This window comes from Chinchilla lanigera, unplaced genomic scaffold (genome assembly GCF_000276665.1).
Source record: "Chinchilla lanigera isolate Chin_1 unplaced genomic scaffold, ChiLan1.0 scaffold00066, whole genome shotgun sequence".
Lineage (NCBI taxonomy): Eukaryota > Metazoa > Chordata > Mammalia > Rodentia > Chinchillidae > Chinchilla > Chinchilla lanigera.
The window spans coordinates 5,546,518-5,561,122 of NW_004955467.1; the positions used below are offsets into that span (position 1 = coordinate 5,546,518).

The 14,605-nt window shown below is 42.6% G+C and overlaps 1 protein-coding gene across 6 annotated transcripts in view; it reads right to left on the minus strand.

Moving 5' to 3' along the window:
• Positions 1–14,605, minus strand: part of Dnah9 (dynein, axonemal, heavy chain 9) — a 319,645-nt gene that overhangs the window by 189,018 nt on the left and 116,022 nt on the right. For 5 of the 6 annotated variants that reach the window (XM_005399351.1, XM_013522071.1, XM_005399353.1 and 2 more), the window contains exons 28-30: positions 13,504–13,608; positions 4,254–4,411; positions 1,168–1,306 (exon numbers count right to left, since the gene is read on the minus strand). In XM_005399351.1, the coding sequence (XP_005399408.1) occupies positions 1,168–1,306; positions 4,254–4,411; positions 13,504–13,608 (402 nt within the window). The remainder of the gene's footprint in view (positions 1–1,167; positions 1,307–4,253; positions 4,412–13,503; positions 13,609–14,605) is intronic. The other variant, XM_013522070.1, reaches the window with a different exon arrangement.

Here is a 14,605-nt window from a genome sequence, read left to right on the forward strand (position 1 = left end):
GGAGTATAGTTGCAGAAACTAACATAGAAGCAGGTGTAATACTTTAATTGAGACACAGGTGCTGGGAGTAAAGACATAACAGAGAATACCAAAAGAAAATGAGACTTATTTGAAAAGTATCAAGAGTGTGGAATCGACCCATTTGTGTGTGAGTGAGGGATGGTTTCGTACACCATGTCAGGGAACACAGGAGTAATCAGCTGGGGTGGAGCTGGAAGGGAAGAACAGATTCAGATGTGCTGAGCTGAAGCTGCTTTTGAAACACCCAGAAAGACGTGTGGTTTACAGCATGGATGATACAGGTTTAGAGTTCAAAAGGGAGGTTGGGGATAGAGCTGTTGGGAGTGGAACACAACCGACCTGGAAGAGAGCGATGGCAGAGGACCCAGAGAAGGTACAGTAGGAAAGAAAATCGGAAGCCAATGCCATTTTCTCCTTCTTGAACAGATTTCACAGGGTGAGAGAGCCTGCGTTGTGGCAGCAAAGGTTATGAGAGTGAGATGAGCCCACGGGGAAAGTGGAACTGAATGGGAACAGCTGAAGAAAACTTCTTTGCTCTCCTTGCTGTCATGAAATTCCCCAAGGTATAAACCTTGCAGATGTTTGACCAGGGTCTCTCTAAGAGGGCACCAGCCTTAGGCAAAAGCCACACTTGAGGCCAAGCAGCAGGGAGAAACCTGGGACTAGTTAGAACTGATTCTCTCCCCAACTGTTCCTCATCTCCTGTCCCTTCGGGTGGAAAACATTCCCTCCAGGGACTTTTCTGTGGTGGGACATTGGTGTCTGTGAAATGTTGCTAAATACTGTAGCAAAAATGGGGTTCTGTGCCAAAAAATGGTAACACAAATTTTTATTGCAGAACTACTTAGGGGTTTTTTTTGGTTCTGGGTGTTGAACCTAGGGCTTTCACAATGAGCTGCATCCCCAGTCCTTTTTTACTTTTATTTTGAGACAGGGTCTCACTATATGCCTGAGTTGCTCAAGATGGCTTTGAACTTGTGATCTTCTTGCCCAGCCTTCCAAAGTGCTGGCACTGTAGACGCGCGTCACCATGCCCTTACGGCTACCATGACTCCGTATGAGAAGAGTCTTATGCATTGGCTGGAACCCTTCCAGAGCTGGATACATAGCATGGCACTTGGCCATCAATCTCCCCGAAGATCCTACCTGTTTGGACAGAAGTTCTTTGCACAGTTTGTAAAGGGTGATGAACTTTCTGGCTAATATGCGAGCATTGATGAATCCTTCTGCCACCAACATGATCTCGCAGATCAACTCAAAGTCTGGGACAACCATCGCGCATGGCCTGTGTACAGGGACATAGAAGCTGAGTCCATCAGTTTCCCACTTCCAGGGTTGAAGGGGAGACTGGAGAACAAGAGACACTGGATGACAACTGTCAAAGAGGCATCTGCAAGTATAAGAACTCATGAAAGGAACTTTACTGTCATTTCATCTAAGACTTCCATTTTCACAATGATCTAAGCCAGAATAAAGGAAGTGCTCTCTCTTACCCAAGGTGATGGATAATGGTGGCAGATGGAGCAGATCTTGTGACTTGAGACTGGTGTGTTTCACAGAAGCTGTGCATTACTAAAGCAAGTTGTCTAGAATAAACTAGCAGTTAACTTTGAGCAGCTGAATTTCTCTGGGTGGCTACAAGAGACTGAGAGTCTCTAGCCTATCCTCAAGGTGTGTGTCTCCCCTAAAACCTAGACATTCAGGTATTATTCTGTATTTATTTGCACTGAAAGGTAAATTTCTAACATTGAGGTCTCAGGTAGGTACCTATTAACCCCACCCTGACACAAAATGGCGTATATCAGAGCAGAGGAGGGGGAATTTTTCTGTACAGGATTTACTGTGATTTTTCCCTTCCTTTTGCTCTAGCCATATTTGATTTTAAAAAGATTTACTTTTTTATTAATTTATAAGGTATGTAAGAGGAGTCTAATATTAAATTTCTTTAATTGTATTTTTATACTTATACAGAAAGTTCAAAATCATTTCATTTATGTCCATATTTCTTCTTGACATAGTTTGCATTGCACTCAGTTGCAAAGAAGCTGGCAAATACGTAGATTCTGAAAATTGCTTGGCAACCTGAACATGAGGTTACATGCATTCACTCAACAGAATACAATGTGGCCATGAAAAATAATGTTGTAGAAGCAAAACTGTGAAACGGTGCAAGAAAACATTAATTAATGAAAGCAGGATACTAAGCAATACAGAATCAGGTCCCAGTTTTGGAAAATAAATGCTCAGCTCACACACTACTGGGAGGAAAATGAGAGATTACACTGATTATTTCTGGATGGTGGGGCCAGTCTAAGAAGGAGCAGAGGTGTTCGCACTCTATTCTGACGTTTACTAGTTGGGCTGCTGGCCAATTCTAGTAACCAGGATTGCTACCCTGCATGATTTGTTGACTCCATCTGTTTCAGTACAAGGGGGAAAACTAATAATATCTCCCTTGGTGAGTCTTTGTGAGAATTAAATGTAAAAATAGATTTTTGTGTTTATTGGTCTAAACAATATTTTTACCCCTCCCCTCAAATTTTCTTCTGTGGCTATGTGATTGGACTGAAAGTTTATGCTCTCTTAAATTTGGATGTTAGAATCTTAACCCTAGTGAAGGTGTTTGGAGGTGGGGCCTTAGGTCCTGAGGGTGGAGCCCTTGTTAAGGGGATTCACTGTGCCTTTATAAGAAGACCTCAGCAAGCCAGGTCCACTGCTTCTGGCCATATGAGGATACGAGAGAAGTTGGACATCAGCAACGTGAAAGTTGTCTTCATCAAAATCTGCCTGTATCAGTGCCTTGAACTTAGACTTCTGGTCTCCAAAACTGTGATAAATAAATGCCTCTGGCTTAGCATACCTAGTTTATAGTGCTTTGTTATGTCAATCTAAATGGTCTAATAATTCTTTTTAAATGTAGGGGAAAAAACGTGGGAAATAATTCTTACCTGGGGGATAACCTTCCTGTGATATTGGTTATCACTCAAAGCTTACTTTGTTGTAAATAGAAGACAATGCAGTATTCTGTGGCGGTTTAGGCAACTTAGTAACATACCAACATTTCTTGGTTAAAGCAGGATGTGCCTGAACAAGGAGACACCCACAGGACTTGTGGGACACAAGAACTTGCCATGCTGGGGGTGGCTTAAAAGTGAGGGACTACAGCTTCCAGGCTGCTGCCTTCTGTGGACTCTAAGAGCCCATGAACACATTTACTCTACCTCCCTAACAGAGAGCACTAGGTGTCTCAGCCCCAAAGAGAGACAACAGCTTTGTAGTAGAGCCTCAAAATCTGTTTTAAGCAAAAGTTTAGTAAGCAGAAAATCAGAAGGCAGGATGCACCTTTCAGTGTTCTCTTTGTTGGGCCAACTTCACTCCTCAGAAAGAAGGACGCATACTGTAGTTTCTGCTAGGAGACTCATTTGTGTTTTCTTATCAAAATAAAGAGGTGTGTGTGGGGGCGGGATTAGAAAAAGGAATTGAGAATGTGTCATGAACATGTACCGACTCCCTACGATGAACGTAAGCAGAATGTACTACAAATGTGAACCAATAAAAATTTAAAAAGTAAAGAAGATTTAAAAACACAGCAATATGCATGGGTGGCAAGGGTAAGATAAAAGAGGTGTTCCCATGCATTGCTACTATGAGTGTAATTTCATACTAGGATTTTTAGAAAGTAATTTGGCAATGTGTATCAGGAGCCTTAAAAATGTTCCTAATCGTTAACTCAGTAATTCCATTTCTGGGAAGCTAGCCAAACAAAATAATCATGCATATGAAAAAAAAGATTTATATACAAAAATGTACATTACAGCATTTTGTATGAATTAATTTTATATGTTAGGAACAGTCTTAACATTCAACCAAAAGGAACTACTTTACTATATTGCAGACTGTGTACTTGATAGAAAAATATAGTCATTAAATGAGATTCATTAAAAATATCTGACAACAAAATATTTATAGTAGATTAGAAACAAAAAAACTGTATACTACAAATGTATAAAATTCATATATATATATATATATATATATAGATAGAGAGAGAGAGAGAGAGAGAGAGAGAGAGAGAGAACCAAAAGCAATTGAACAATTTTACTGGTGATGGCATTACAGGTGGTTTAAAAATATCTACTTTTCTATAAACTCCAAATTTTCATTCATTATCACACACTTCTAGCACAAGAATGAAAGAAACCTCTCTCTGGAGGCCTTCAGGTGGGGCTTACCTGAACAAAGCCTTGAGGTTTTCAGGCAGCTCTGTGCGGCCAGCATAGCCTGGGTTCATGGTGATGAAGATGCCCACAGAAAGATTCAGCTTAATCTCCTCCCCCAGGAAGTTGAACTTCTGCTTCTTATCTCTAATTGCATCCTGGATGCTTTTAACCTGGTGGACCAATCAGCAGAAAATACCTCTACAGTAGTGTATGACAACCACACATGGGCATTCATAGTCACATCTAACACAAACAGTTATCCTGTGGCCTCTTTCACTGCAGCACAGGCATGATAACCACACTCTGCACCCTTTGCTGATGGTACTAGGTGCATTTCTAAAAAAATCTAGATGTCTCCATTCCTATGTATGACATCATGCTTTTGAGATGGGTCAGAGCAGTGAACAGGTGGTAGACTCTGAACATAGGCTTCCTCTACAGAACTAGCCAAGGTATATTATGGCTGACCATGTGCCAGGCACTGTTCTGATCAACTTTTGTGCATTAATTCATTCGAGCCTCATCACAGTCCTTGGAGGGGCACCTTAATCTCATCAGGCTTGTTTCTCTATAATGAAAAAGAATCATTAAGAGCTAATTTGACCATAATTACAGATCAACTAACTAGTGATAAGGATTTTAATCCAATCTGATCTAATCTAATCTAATTTAATCTAATCCAGTCTGATCTAATCTAGTCTGATCTGCTCTTGTTCTAGGGCATAAAGTCCATAAAGAACTTGGTGCATAAAATTGCATAGCAGTAGCACACATGGAAACTGTCAGTGGCCACCATCATTGCCTTTGTGGACTTTGTCATAGTTTAGCTCCTCATCGCCCCCCCACTAGACTGCATCTGTAGGAGGACTGCATGAGGACAGACTGAGTGTGGACGGAGTGTGTCCAGTCTATGTAACGAGTGGCAGGAATCATGTGTCATAATGACCTGCAGCCAGACCCCGAAGAGTCTTTCTAAAAGCGACTCGAATTTTTTCTTAACTGCAATCTGGCACCAGAGGAGTGTTTACACTGAAGCTCGATCTGGTCAGAGCCATGTTAGAGATCACTTACTGGGAAGAGAGTGATGAACGGAACTCAGTTGCTTATATTCTCACATCTAGTCCTTTGAAACACATGTGCGAAAACAATCAGCAACAGAAAAAGAGGAAGAGAAAAAAGCACACAGTTATAGGGGAGCTTTGCAGCCAGGCCCCAGAGTGTTCTAGGGATTTCTAGTCTCTTAGGGTTGTCAGAAGCAAAACCTGAAAGCTGGGACCACCACAAGGCTTTAAATGAGCCTAGAGCACCTCTGGGAGTTCAGGTTGCTGCTAGGGAAAGGTCAAGGGTAACCTTGTTCCATGGTGATGCCTCAGGGTGTGTACGTGTGTATGTGTGTGTGTGTGTGTGTGTGTGTGCATGTACAGACAGAGAGACAAAAAGACAGACATAGAGAGATAGAGGGAGAGACAGCGGACCATCACCGGCCATGAATATCTTCATTGCCAGCACAGCTTTGTAATTAGGATTCAACTCCCATCCTAAAGTGAAGCTCTAATGACTGAATGCATTTGAGCTCATAGCAATTAGTGGAAGACTGAAACTTCTTTTCTACATGCAGAATACCAATGCCATCCTGGCAGAGGCAGCCTCTAGCGCTCAGCACATGGGCCCAACAGATAAACCTCCACTGGTGTGTGTGGGGCTTACAGCCAGGCCCAGCTCTGCCACGGAGCCAGCCCCTTGCTGACCTCATCACTTTGCAAGGTGGGTGGCTGGTAAGCACTCATTCTCTCCTTTGTACCCAGTCCTCGTGTTTGTAAAATATACAGAGCACTGTCCTCACTAGGGAGTGGAAAAGAGTTGAATTAACACTTACAAATTGCTCTGCTACCTTTGGGAAAAGGTTAAGGTGAGAGCCCAAGACCCTCTCTGCTGCTGGTTCTGACTCAGCATTCTCTCCCCAAACACCAAAGCCCAGAAAACTCATGCTCAGCAAGAATTTATGATGCACTTTTGGATTGGAGGCATCTGTGCTTTTGTGTAAAATTCTGTGGAGGGGCCCTTGAGGGAGAGAGCTGAACAGACTGGAAGATGCAGTTCCTGTTGGAGCATCGGTGCTCACAGATGTTGCCCTTAGCCTGGCTGATGCAGGAATAGGAGAGCATTGCTGGTTCTCTTGGGATGAGCTATTGGAATATGATAATGATCAGATTCCAGGAGAGCTGGATAAAATCCAGGCTTTGGAAAAGTCCACGGGTTTTTGGAAGCAGGGGGAGAAGCAGCCAGCCTGGAAGGTAAGGATTCAATGCAAGCTAACCCATGTGGAGGAGCACACACAGGTAGGCACAGATAGCCATGGCTACCAGGTATATTTCACACTCAGAAGGGCTGTTTCTGTACTTCTTATTGTTTTTGGAGAATTTTAAACCAGAGGGAAGGACAGAAAATCATTGCCTCCTTTTTTGACCATTTGATCAATACCAGCTGCTACTCTGAATATTTTACATATATTATTCCACTCTACTCTTTTAACAGCTATATGAGGTGGGTGACCATACATCCTTATTTTATAGGGGTGGAAACTGAGGCAGAAGCAGTTGAACTGTTCTATATTTGTTTACAATGATTGCATATATGGGAACTCTGTACTATATTCCCAACTGTTCTATAAATCTAAAATTGGTTCTAAATGAAAAGTTAATGGTAAAAAAGATTTGCTGATATCCAAAAGTTGGTAAGTGGAGCAAGCAAAGTGTAAAAGCTGGCAATCTGGTGCCAAAGCTCATGATTTTGGCCATTTTTCCCTGTGAGGTCAATTTTAGCTCACAGTTTCAGAGGTTTTAGTCCATGGTATGCTGGCTCCAAGAAGGAAATATTATGGCAGAAGGAATAGCAGAAGAGAGCCACCCAACTCATGGCATCTGGTATGCAGAGAGCAGGGGAGGAGCTAGAGAGGAAGGCATCAAACACCAAGTACAGTCTCTAAGGTCATATCCCACCCCTTACCTAGACACACCCAAATATGTGCTTTACTAATCTTAGCATCTCTCAAGCCAGTCAACCTGATAATCAAGATTAACCATAACACTAACTGATACAATCTTAGGGCCCACTATCATGCATGCAGTCCATTATACATAGAAATATCATTATGCAGAACAAGACCACATATGCATTTTCAGACTAATTTGTTTTGATCTAAAAATAATCATGTTAAGATTTAGACATATATTTTTTCCAAAATAGCAACAAAAAATGTATTCATTACACATTAAAAAAAGAAAAAATGAAAAGCTATGCAAAAACTAGTGTCCTTTACAGGGGATTATTTTGCACCCCATTTCTCCAGGGTATGTTTAACCATGTCTGGAGACATTTTTATTACCATAATTGGGAGGGTGGATACTCCTGGTATTTAGTGGGTAGACATCCCACAATTCCCAGTATGGATCTTTGGGAGAGCACAAAACACCAATTTTGTTGAGGTTGAGAAATATGGATCTAGATCCCATATTTTACCAGTAAGGAAACTGAGACCAATAAGATAGCAGTGGCTTGTGCACCATCCCACAACAGGTGTCCCCAGGTTAAATTCCCATGAAAATTCATTTTGTTTGTTTTCTACAGTACTGGCAATTGAACCCAAAGCCTTATACCTGCTAAACAAGTGGTCTACCCCTGAGAACATACCAAGCCACCATGCAAATTCTTAACCTCATCCCAGATTGACCCAATCAGAACTTCTGGATGGAGACAGGGCATTCTCCAGGTGATTCTGATGCATGGGAAAATTTGAGAGCCACTGTAGTCCAGTCAATTCTTATATTTTTACTCATGCCTAACTTCTTCCAGGTGTCCTCATCCATAACTACACACTGACTTCCTTTTTCTCCATTTCCTTCGGCTCTGCCTGATTTGAGGTCTTGCTTCTGCAGCTGACTCTGTCTTGAAAGTCTTGTGAACCCAAACTTACACTTGTGGTGTGTAGGGTGGAATTTCAACTTGATTGGCTTTGGGATCCCCACAGAGGATTGCGGAGCATAACTCTGTGTGTCTCTGGGTGGGCCGTGGAGGCATGGCCTTGCGGTCTATGTTTGGGCTCTCACCCTCTCCTCTCTGGTGCTGTTCCTCTGCTCTGCTTCCTGCCATCATGAGTTGGGCAGCTTTGCTCCACCACACCCTTCCGCCATGAGTTTCTGCCTTGGGGGCTACAGAGCATGGACTGAATCCTCTGAACTGGGAGCCAAATCAAAACACTCCTCCTTTAAATTGTTCTGTGTATTTTGTCCCAGTAATGGGAAAGCTGACATATGCCACAGTTCCCTAGGATGTTTTTCCTCCTTAGCAGTGTCCCTCTCAACTCTGGTCCTCAAAGTTTGCTGAACATTTCATGTTTAAACCATGTACAAAGATTTTTTAAGAATACCAATGCTGAGGTCCAATCCTAGACTAATTAAATTTGAATCTTTTTGGGGTGGAGATTGAGCATTTCTGTTTCAGAGCCATCCAGGCTATTCTAAATTATGCTCAGGTTGAGATGGCTGGCTGTCTCCAGTTTATTGTTCATGAGAACCACAAGGACACTTGTTAATAGTAATATTTGGCTTCAGCAGGCCAGCCCTATTTCACAGGGTCAGTCCTATTATCCAAAGCACAAGCTTCATGTGCCTGTCTGACCACCAGTGATTCGTTTCTCCCTTGAGACTGAAAGTTGCTTCTTCTCTGTCCCGAAATCCTGCTACCTGGGCCAGGACCTTTCATGCAATGTGCTCAATGAAGCATTTAATTTGTCATATTTCTCTGAAAGTGGTATAATATGAAGAGGCTATGGGCAAACTTTATTCTATGTGAATGTGCTCAGGTTTTCCTTGATGCCCCTCTACCTTACCCTTTTCATTCTAGCAAAGTGGCCTATTTTGTCCTCAGTGATTTTGCAAGTCTTTGCTCCAAATGCTACATGTCATTAAAATCCTGCCAAGCTCACTCCATGCTTCCTTCTGCAATGGCAGATTGGAGTCTGCTGCCTTCAGGAAGCACAACCCACTCGCCACTTTGTAAAGTTTTTCATATTTGTGTGTTTTTTACATTAGGCCTTAAGCTCCTTGGTGCTACTTGGGACATTCCTTTGGCTCTGAGATTGGAGCATGTGTGTAGTGCTTGAAGTACCTGGAACCCTACTACTGCGGGCTCCCTTGCAGGCTGATCTTCTGTTTCCAGCTTTTGCCCAACCCACTGTCAGTGCTAGTACCATAGGGGAGAGGAGGAAGTGTCAGGGACACCTGGCCAGAGAGCATGGAGGGAGGCACAGGGGTTCACAGGCATGGGATGATGGGGCGTATCCTAGGAGCATGTGTCCTCAGGCTTAGATAATCCAAGGTCTGGAGAGCTGATTGCCACAGTAGTGAGATTCTGAAAAGAATTAAGTAGTATCATATACATTTTTAAAATAGCAGTGCAATTTCTCTTGGAATTGCCGCACTGAGGCTTTTCCCAAATGGATATGCAATTCTGCTTGACCAATTTGACAGAGATGTGAAAATATCCAGCAGCAAAGACACTGCAACATAATCACTTTTGCAGAAGTTACTGGGATGAGGAGTACAGCAGAGCGAGGAGAGGAGATGGGGAGAGGGGAGGGTGGCAAAGAGCTGTCAGCAGCTGGTGCGGTTTCTGAACCAATATGCCAGCCTGAATGACTGTGTGAATAATTAAGTGCAATTTTCTCCTTGGATGGGTGTACAATTTTAAATGTTACCAGCTCGGATTTTGCCTGAGCTGTTGTCAGACCACTTTCTTGAGAATATCTTCTATGGGAGTGCTCCCAGACATGGTGACAACATCAGGGAATTCCAGGTTGAACTTACTTCACTGAATTCCAGAAACAAAAGGGCATGAGCTAATCTTAGAGAACGAATTGCTGATCTCATGTTCGGCAGTTTCTAAATAAGGCAAACTCATTGCCTGTATAGTAAGGAAGGGACAATGGCTGTTGAGCACTGCTCTGTCACTTAGTGCCCTGTGAAGTTTGGTCCAGCTAGAGGATGGTCCGGCTGAGTACAAGTGAGGGCATAGAAGAAACCCCTGAGACTTGGATGTGGATCCTTGATTCATGCCCATTCGTCTCATCCATCTACTTCTTTTTCACTAATTTCTGTAATGTTAAGATGATAACGATAATAACAATCCTCATCACTTTGCCATCATCATCACCACCTTCATTATCATCACCAACACCATCACCACCACCACCACCTTCATTGTCATCACAACTAACATCACCACTAATATCTCTCTCACCACTACCGTTATCATCATCACATGTATTGAGTATCTACTATCTGTAGTTCTTCAATTTGTGCTTTAGACTCTAAATTATTTAGAAATTATTTCAGCTACCTTAGGTAGGTACTCTTGTTAACCTCTTTTGTCAGTGAGGAATTTAAGACCCAGACTTGCCCCAGGTCACACAGCTAGCAGGTGGTAGAGCCAGAACTGAGTCCTGGGAGTCTGCTTTCAGAGCTTACTCGCCAAACCACTTTTCACCTTGTTGCCTGACTAACCAAAGTACATAAAAAGCCACTTTAAAAATTGCCATTGCTCACAGATCTCTGGAGCCCAAAGTGGGCTCTATCCTACCCTGGTCTGGCTCTTACCACTCACTTCCTGCTCCTTCTCTGTGGTCTTTGTGGGGGCACACTCAGAGGCTCCTTATTGGGTAGGAAACATTGAGACAGCTTTGGCCACTCCCTACCCCTGTGCATCACCCTTGGGCACCCACAGGTAGAACTGCACCTGATGGATGGCCTCGGACTGAAGTGAAAGCAGGCACAGCAGTGCAGCCTGGCTGGGAGAAACAGGGAATGCCCCTCAAAATCTGTGGCAAGCAACAAGAGGAAAGGAGGTAGAAAATCATAAGTGCAAAGATGAAAAATCCTCTGCGCTTCCTGCTTCCTACTGCAGAGACAAAAGTGAGTGGAAATACCAGAGAAGAATAGATAAGGGAATAAAAAGATAAAATAAGAATTCCAAGTACGTACACGAAATCATTCCCAAGGGTGTTAGTGGGCAAAACCCTGAAAATCTGAAAATCTCTTCTGATTTTCAGAATCGTTCACATGCTAGAATTAGCATTTCTAGCTTGTTTTACCTGCTGATTCTGCATCAGAATGGACAAACACACAGAATTCAAACAGATCCAAGAAGGCATCATTCCTGTTTCCAGGTTGTAAAGTGAACCCTCAATGGTGAAAGTAGCCAGAAAATGTGTGTGATTCATGCTATGACTTGGACGTGGCTTCACAGTGTGCTTCATGGCTTCCATGCTCCCATTGTGAGATACTGAAAAGGTGTAAACTTAATCCAACTATGGTGTTCGAAGGGGAGGGTGCCTTTGGCAGGATTAGGATCAGATGAGGTCAACAGGATGAACTCTTCGCGATTGAATTTTGGTGGCTTTATGAAGAGGGAGAGAGATCAGAACACACATGTACACTCCCTGCCTCATCTTATAATGTCTTGTACCACTGTGGGACTCTGGCAGCCTGAAGGCTACCACCAGATGTAGGTCTTTAAGACTCTAGGACTATGAGCTAAATAAATATCCTTTCTTTATAAAGCTGTCTAGCTTCAGATATTTCATTATAAAAGACAATGGACAGATATAATTTCTTATAATATCTGAATGTTCAGCTTCTTTTTAATATTTAGAAGATTTGGCAACTGACAGCCTTGCAAAGCAGAGGTGTTTAACAGCTGGAAAACAAAAATTCCCCTGGTATGTAGACTCTGTCAGTTTTAATGGTGGAAACACTCCCACTTTACCCAAGTTGAGCCATGCCCCTGTGATACCACAGAGATGCACACAGACAGTTCTTTCTGGCTAAGCTAAATCAGAGTTTCAGTCCAAAGGAGTGTTTGTCCTCCTCCCACTATTAAGTCCTACTAAACAGAGAAAACTTGGAAAGGGGATACCATAGCTCATTACTGGAAACTGGAGAAGAACACCCAAGTACCTTCATTACATATTACACACCAACAGCTCTTCTTAGTAACAATTCATCCTCAGAAATCCTCTGCGCTTCCTGCTTCCTACTGCAGAAGTCATACAAGTCTGTACCTCTTTAGCTGGAATGTACATCTCCAGCTATTTTGTCCTCTTACATCTACCCACTAGATACCACTGGGTCCAGATTGGCTCTTACTGATATGGATCATGTGCTGGGTTCAAATCCTAATCTTACAACTTGCACTGGTGCCCTTGGGTAAGTCACTTTTCTTCTATGGTTTTCAGTTTCTCCATATTGATATTGGAAATAAAATAGTGGGGCTGTGGGTAAATATAAGAGGTGATAAATGACAAATGCCTGCTCCAGAAGAGACTGTTAGCAAAGGCTTATCCATCTACTGTCTTCCTTTCTTCTATTGCTCCCACTGCCTGTGCAATCCTTACTCAAATTCTAGTCTTCTCCACCCATCCTTTCAAAGACTGACTTCAAGATAATGAATTTGAAAGTCTAGTGAATTTGGAAGTCTTGTTTTATACTGAGTCAGAACTCAAATCACTTCTAAAACATTGAACATGCTCAGGTCTGTCTCAAGAGCTCCATCTTCTTTAAAGTGAGTAATCATGTCCTAGTCTATGGGGTACCCTCACCTTGGTCCTTAGTACAATGTTTACCATATGGTAGCTGGGCCATACATGCTTTCTTATGACTTAGAGGCAAGTGGTATGCTTACATAAAACTCAACAGAGGAAGGATTTCACTGGACAGTACTGATGCTGTGCACTCTTTATTTGTCACCACTTATATTTCTGTAGTAGCCCTATTATTATACCCTTGTGTATACAGAGAAACCAAAGGTCATAGAAAAAAGCAACTGTGAGAAGTAGAGCAACTTCTCAAAGGCTTAGAAAATAGAGCTCAAAGTTAAGCCCTGATTCATATCCAGAGTGCGTGATCATTCCAAGGAGCTGGCTCTGCCACTTTGGTCTTTATTCTCTCTGCACCTCTATGAAGCAGGCAGCACAGATCTTTATGCCTACATTACAGTGGACGTGGGTGTCCTTTAGTGGGAAATTGCAGGGCATTTATATCAGAGAATACCCTCCCTCAGACCCAGCTTCAGAGGGCAGAGGAAGGATAATGAAATAGCAGGGGGAAGGGGAAAAGTTGCTGAGAAGAGGTTGGAAGCAAGAGGCCATGAACTGTCATAGTGCCCAACATGAACACCGTGGGCTCCCACCAACTCCTGCCCCGCATACCTGCACTGCCACTACAGACAGGACCTCCACGGAGATTCGATTAAATTCATCAAAGCAGCCCCAGGCCCCGGTCTGAGCAAGGCCTTTGTAGATGTTGCCACAAGACTGCAATGAAATGTACAAGGATTAAATTACCCACAGCACTGGGCTTATCAATGCATGTCTGAAGTCATTCTCCATCCTCTTCATTATAGATACTTCTGGTCCCCCAAAGACCCCTCGTCAGAAACTTGGATTAAAATTTCCAGAACAATTAAACGTTTGCTGGTGAGGGGATACCAACATAACTTGCAGAATCAAACAGAACATTTTCAATACACTGGAGTGAGAATCCCTTTAAAATGTCATCAGGGCTGCATTACTGTTGATTCTGTAGCTTTCAAAATCCCAGGAAATGAATAAAAGATGATTTTTCTTTCACCATGCACACAAAAAGCCTTCCACTCAGTGTTGGGCATGCAGCGATGGAAAGGCTTTTGTCTGTATCTTTAAACCTATACCCAACTACCCAGCTTTCCCAGAGTGATGGGGAGCTGGGGATGAGGATGGGAGGTGATCCCATCTACAGAAAATAAATTGTAGGTAAATCTTTTCAGATGAGAGCGAAAAGTGAATTTCAAAGGGAAGAGTGTATTTCTGTCCTAAAAATAAAAACTACCCTGAAATGTGATGTGGACACATAAACTATGAAACAATAGAAAGGACACATATTGGGGAGATACCTGCCAGGTCACTGGAAAGGTGACATCACTGAAATGCTGGGGAAATGCGAATCATGGAAATCCCTTTCATTGACACTGTAGGCATTGTTTTTCCTTCTCTCAGCTCTGTACAAAGATCATGTGCTAGATTCAAGGGAGGTCAGCTCCTTTAAGAACTTTTAGTTATACCGTGCAGGTAAGGTATAGAAATCAAAGAGGAAAGTTGCTACATGAGCACTGGTTCTAGTGGACACTAGAAAGCCTAAATGTGGAATTTGGGGAGAGTGAGTGAAGGGCTCCGGAGTCATCACTTTTGTCAAAGAGGTAAATATCAGATGGTATTTCACAGAATGCTACTATCTATCCATGCTTCTATCCACTCATTATTATTTCTTTCTGTC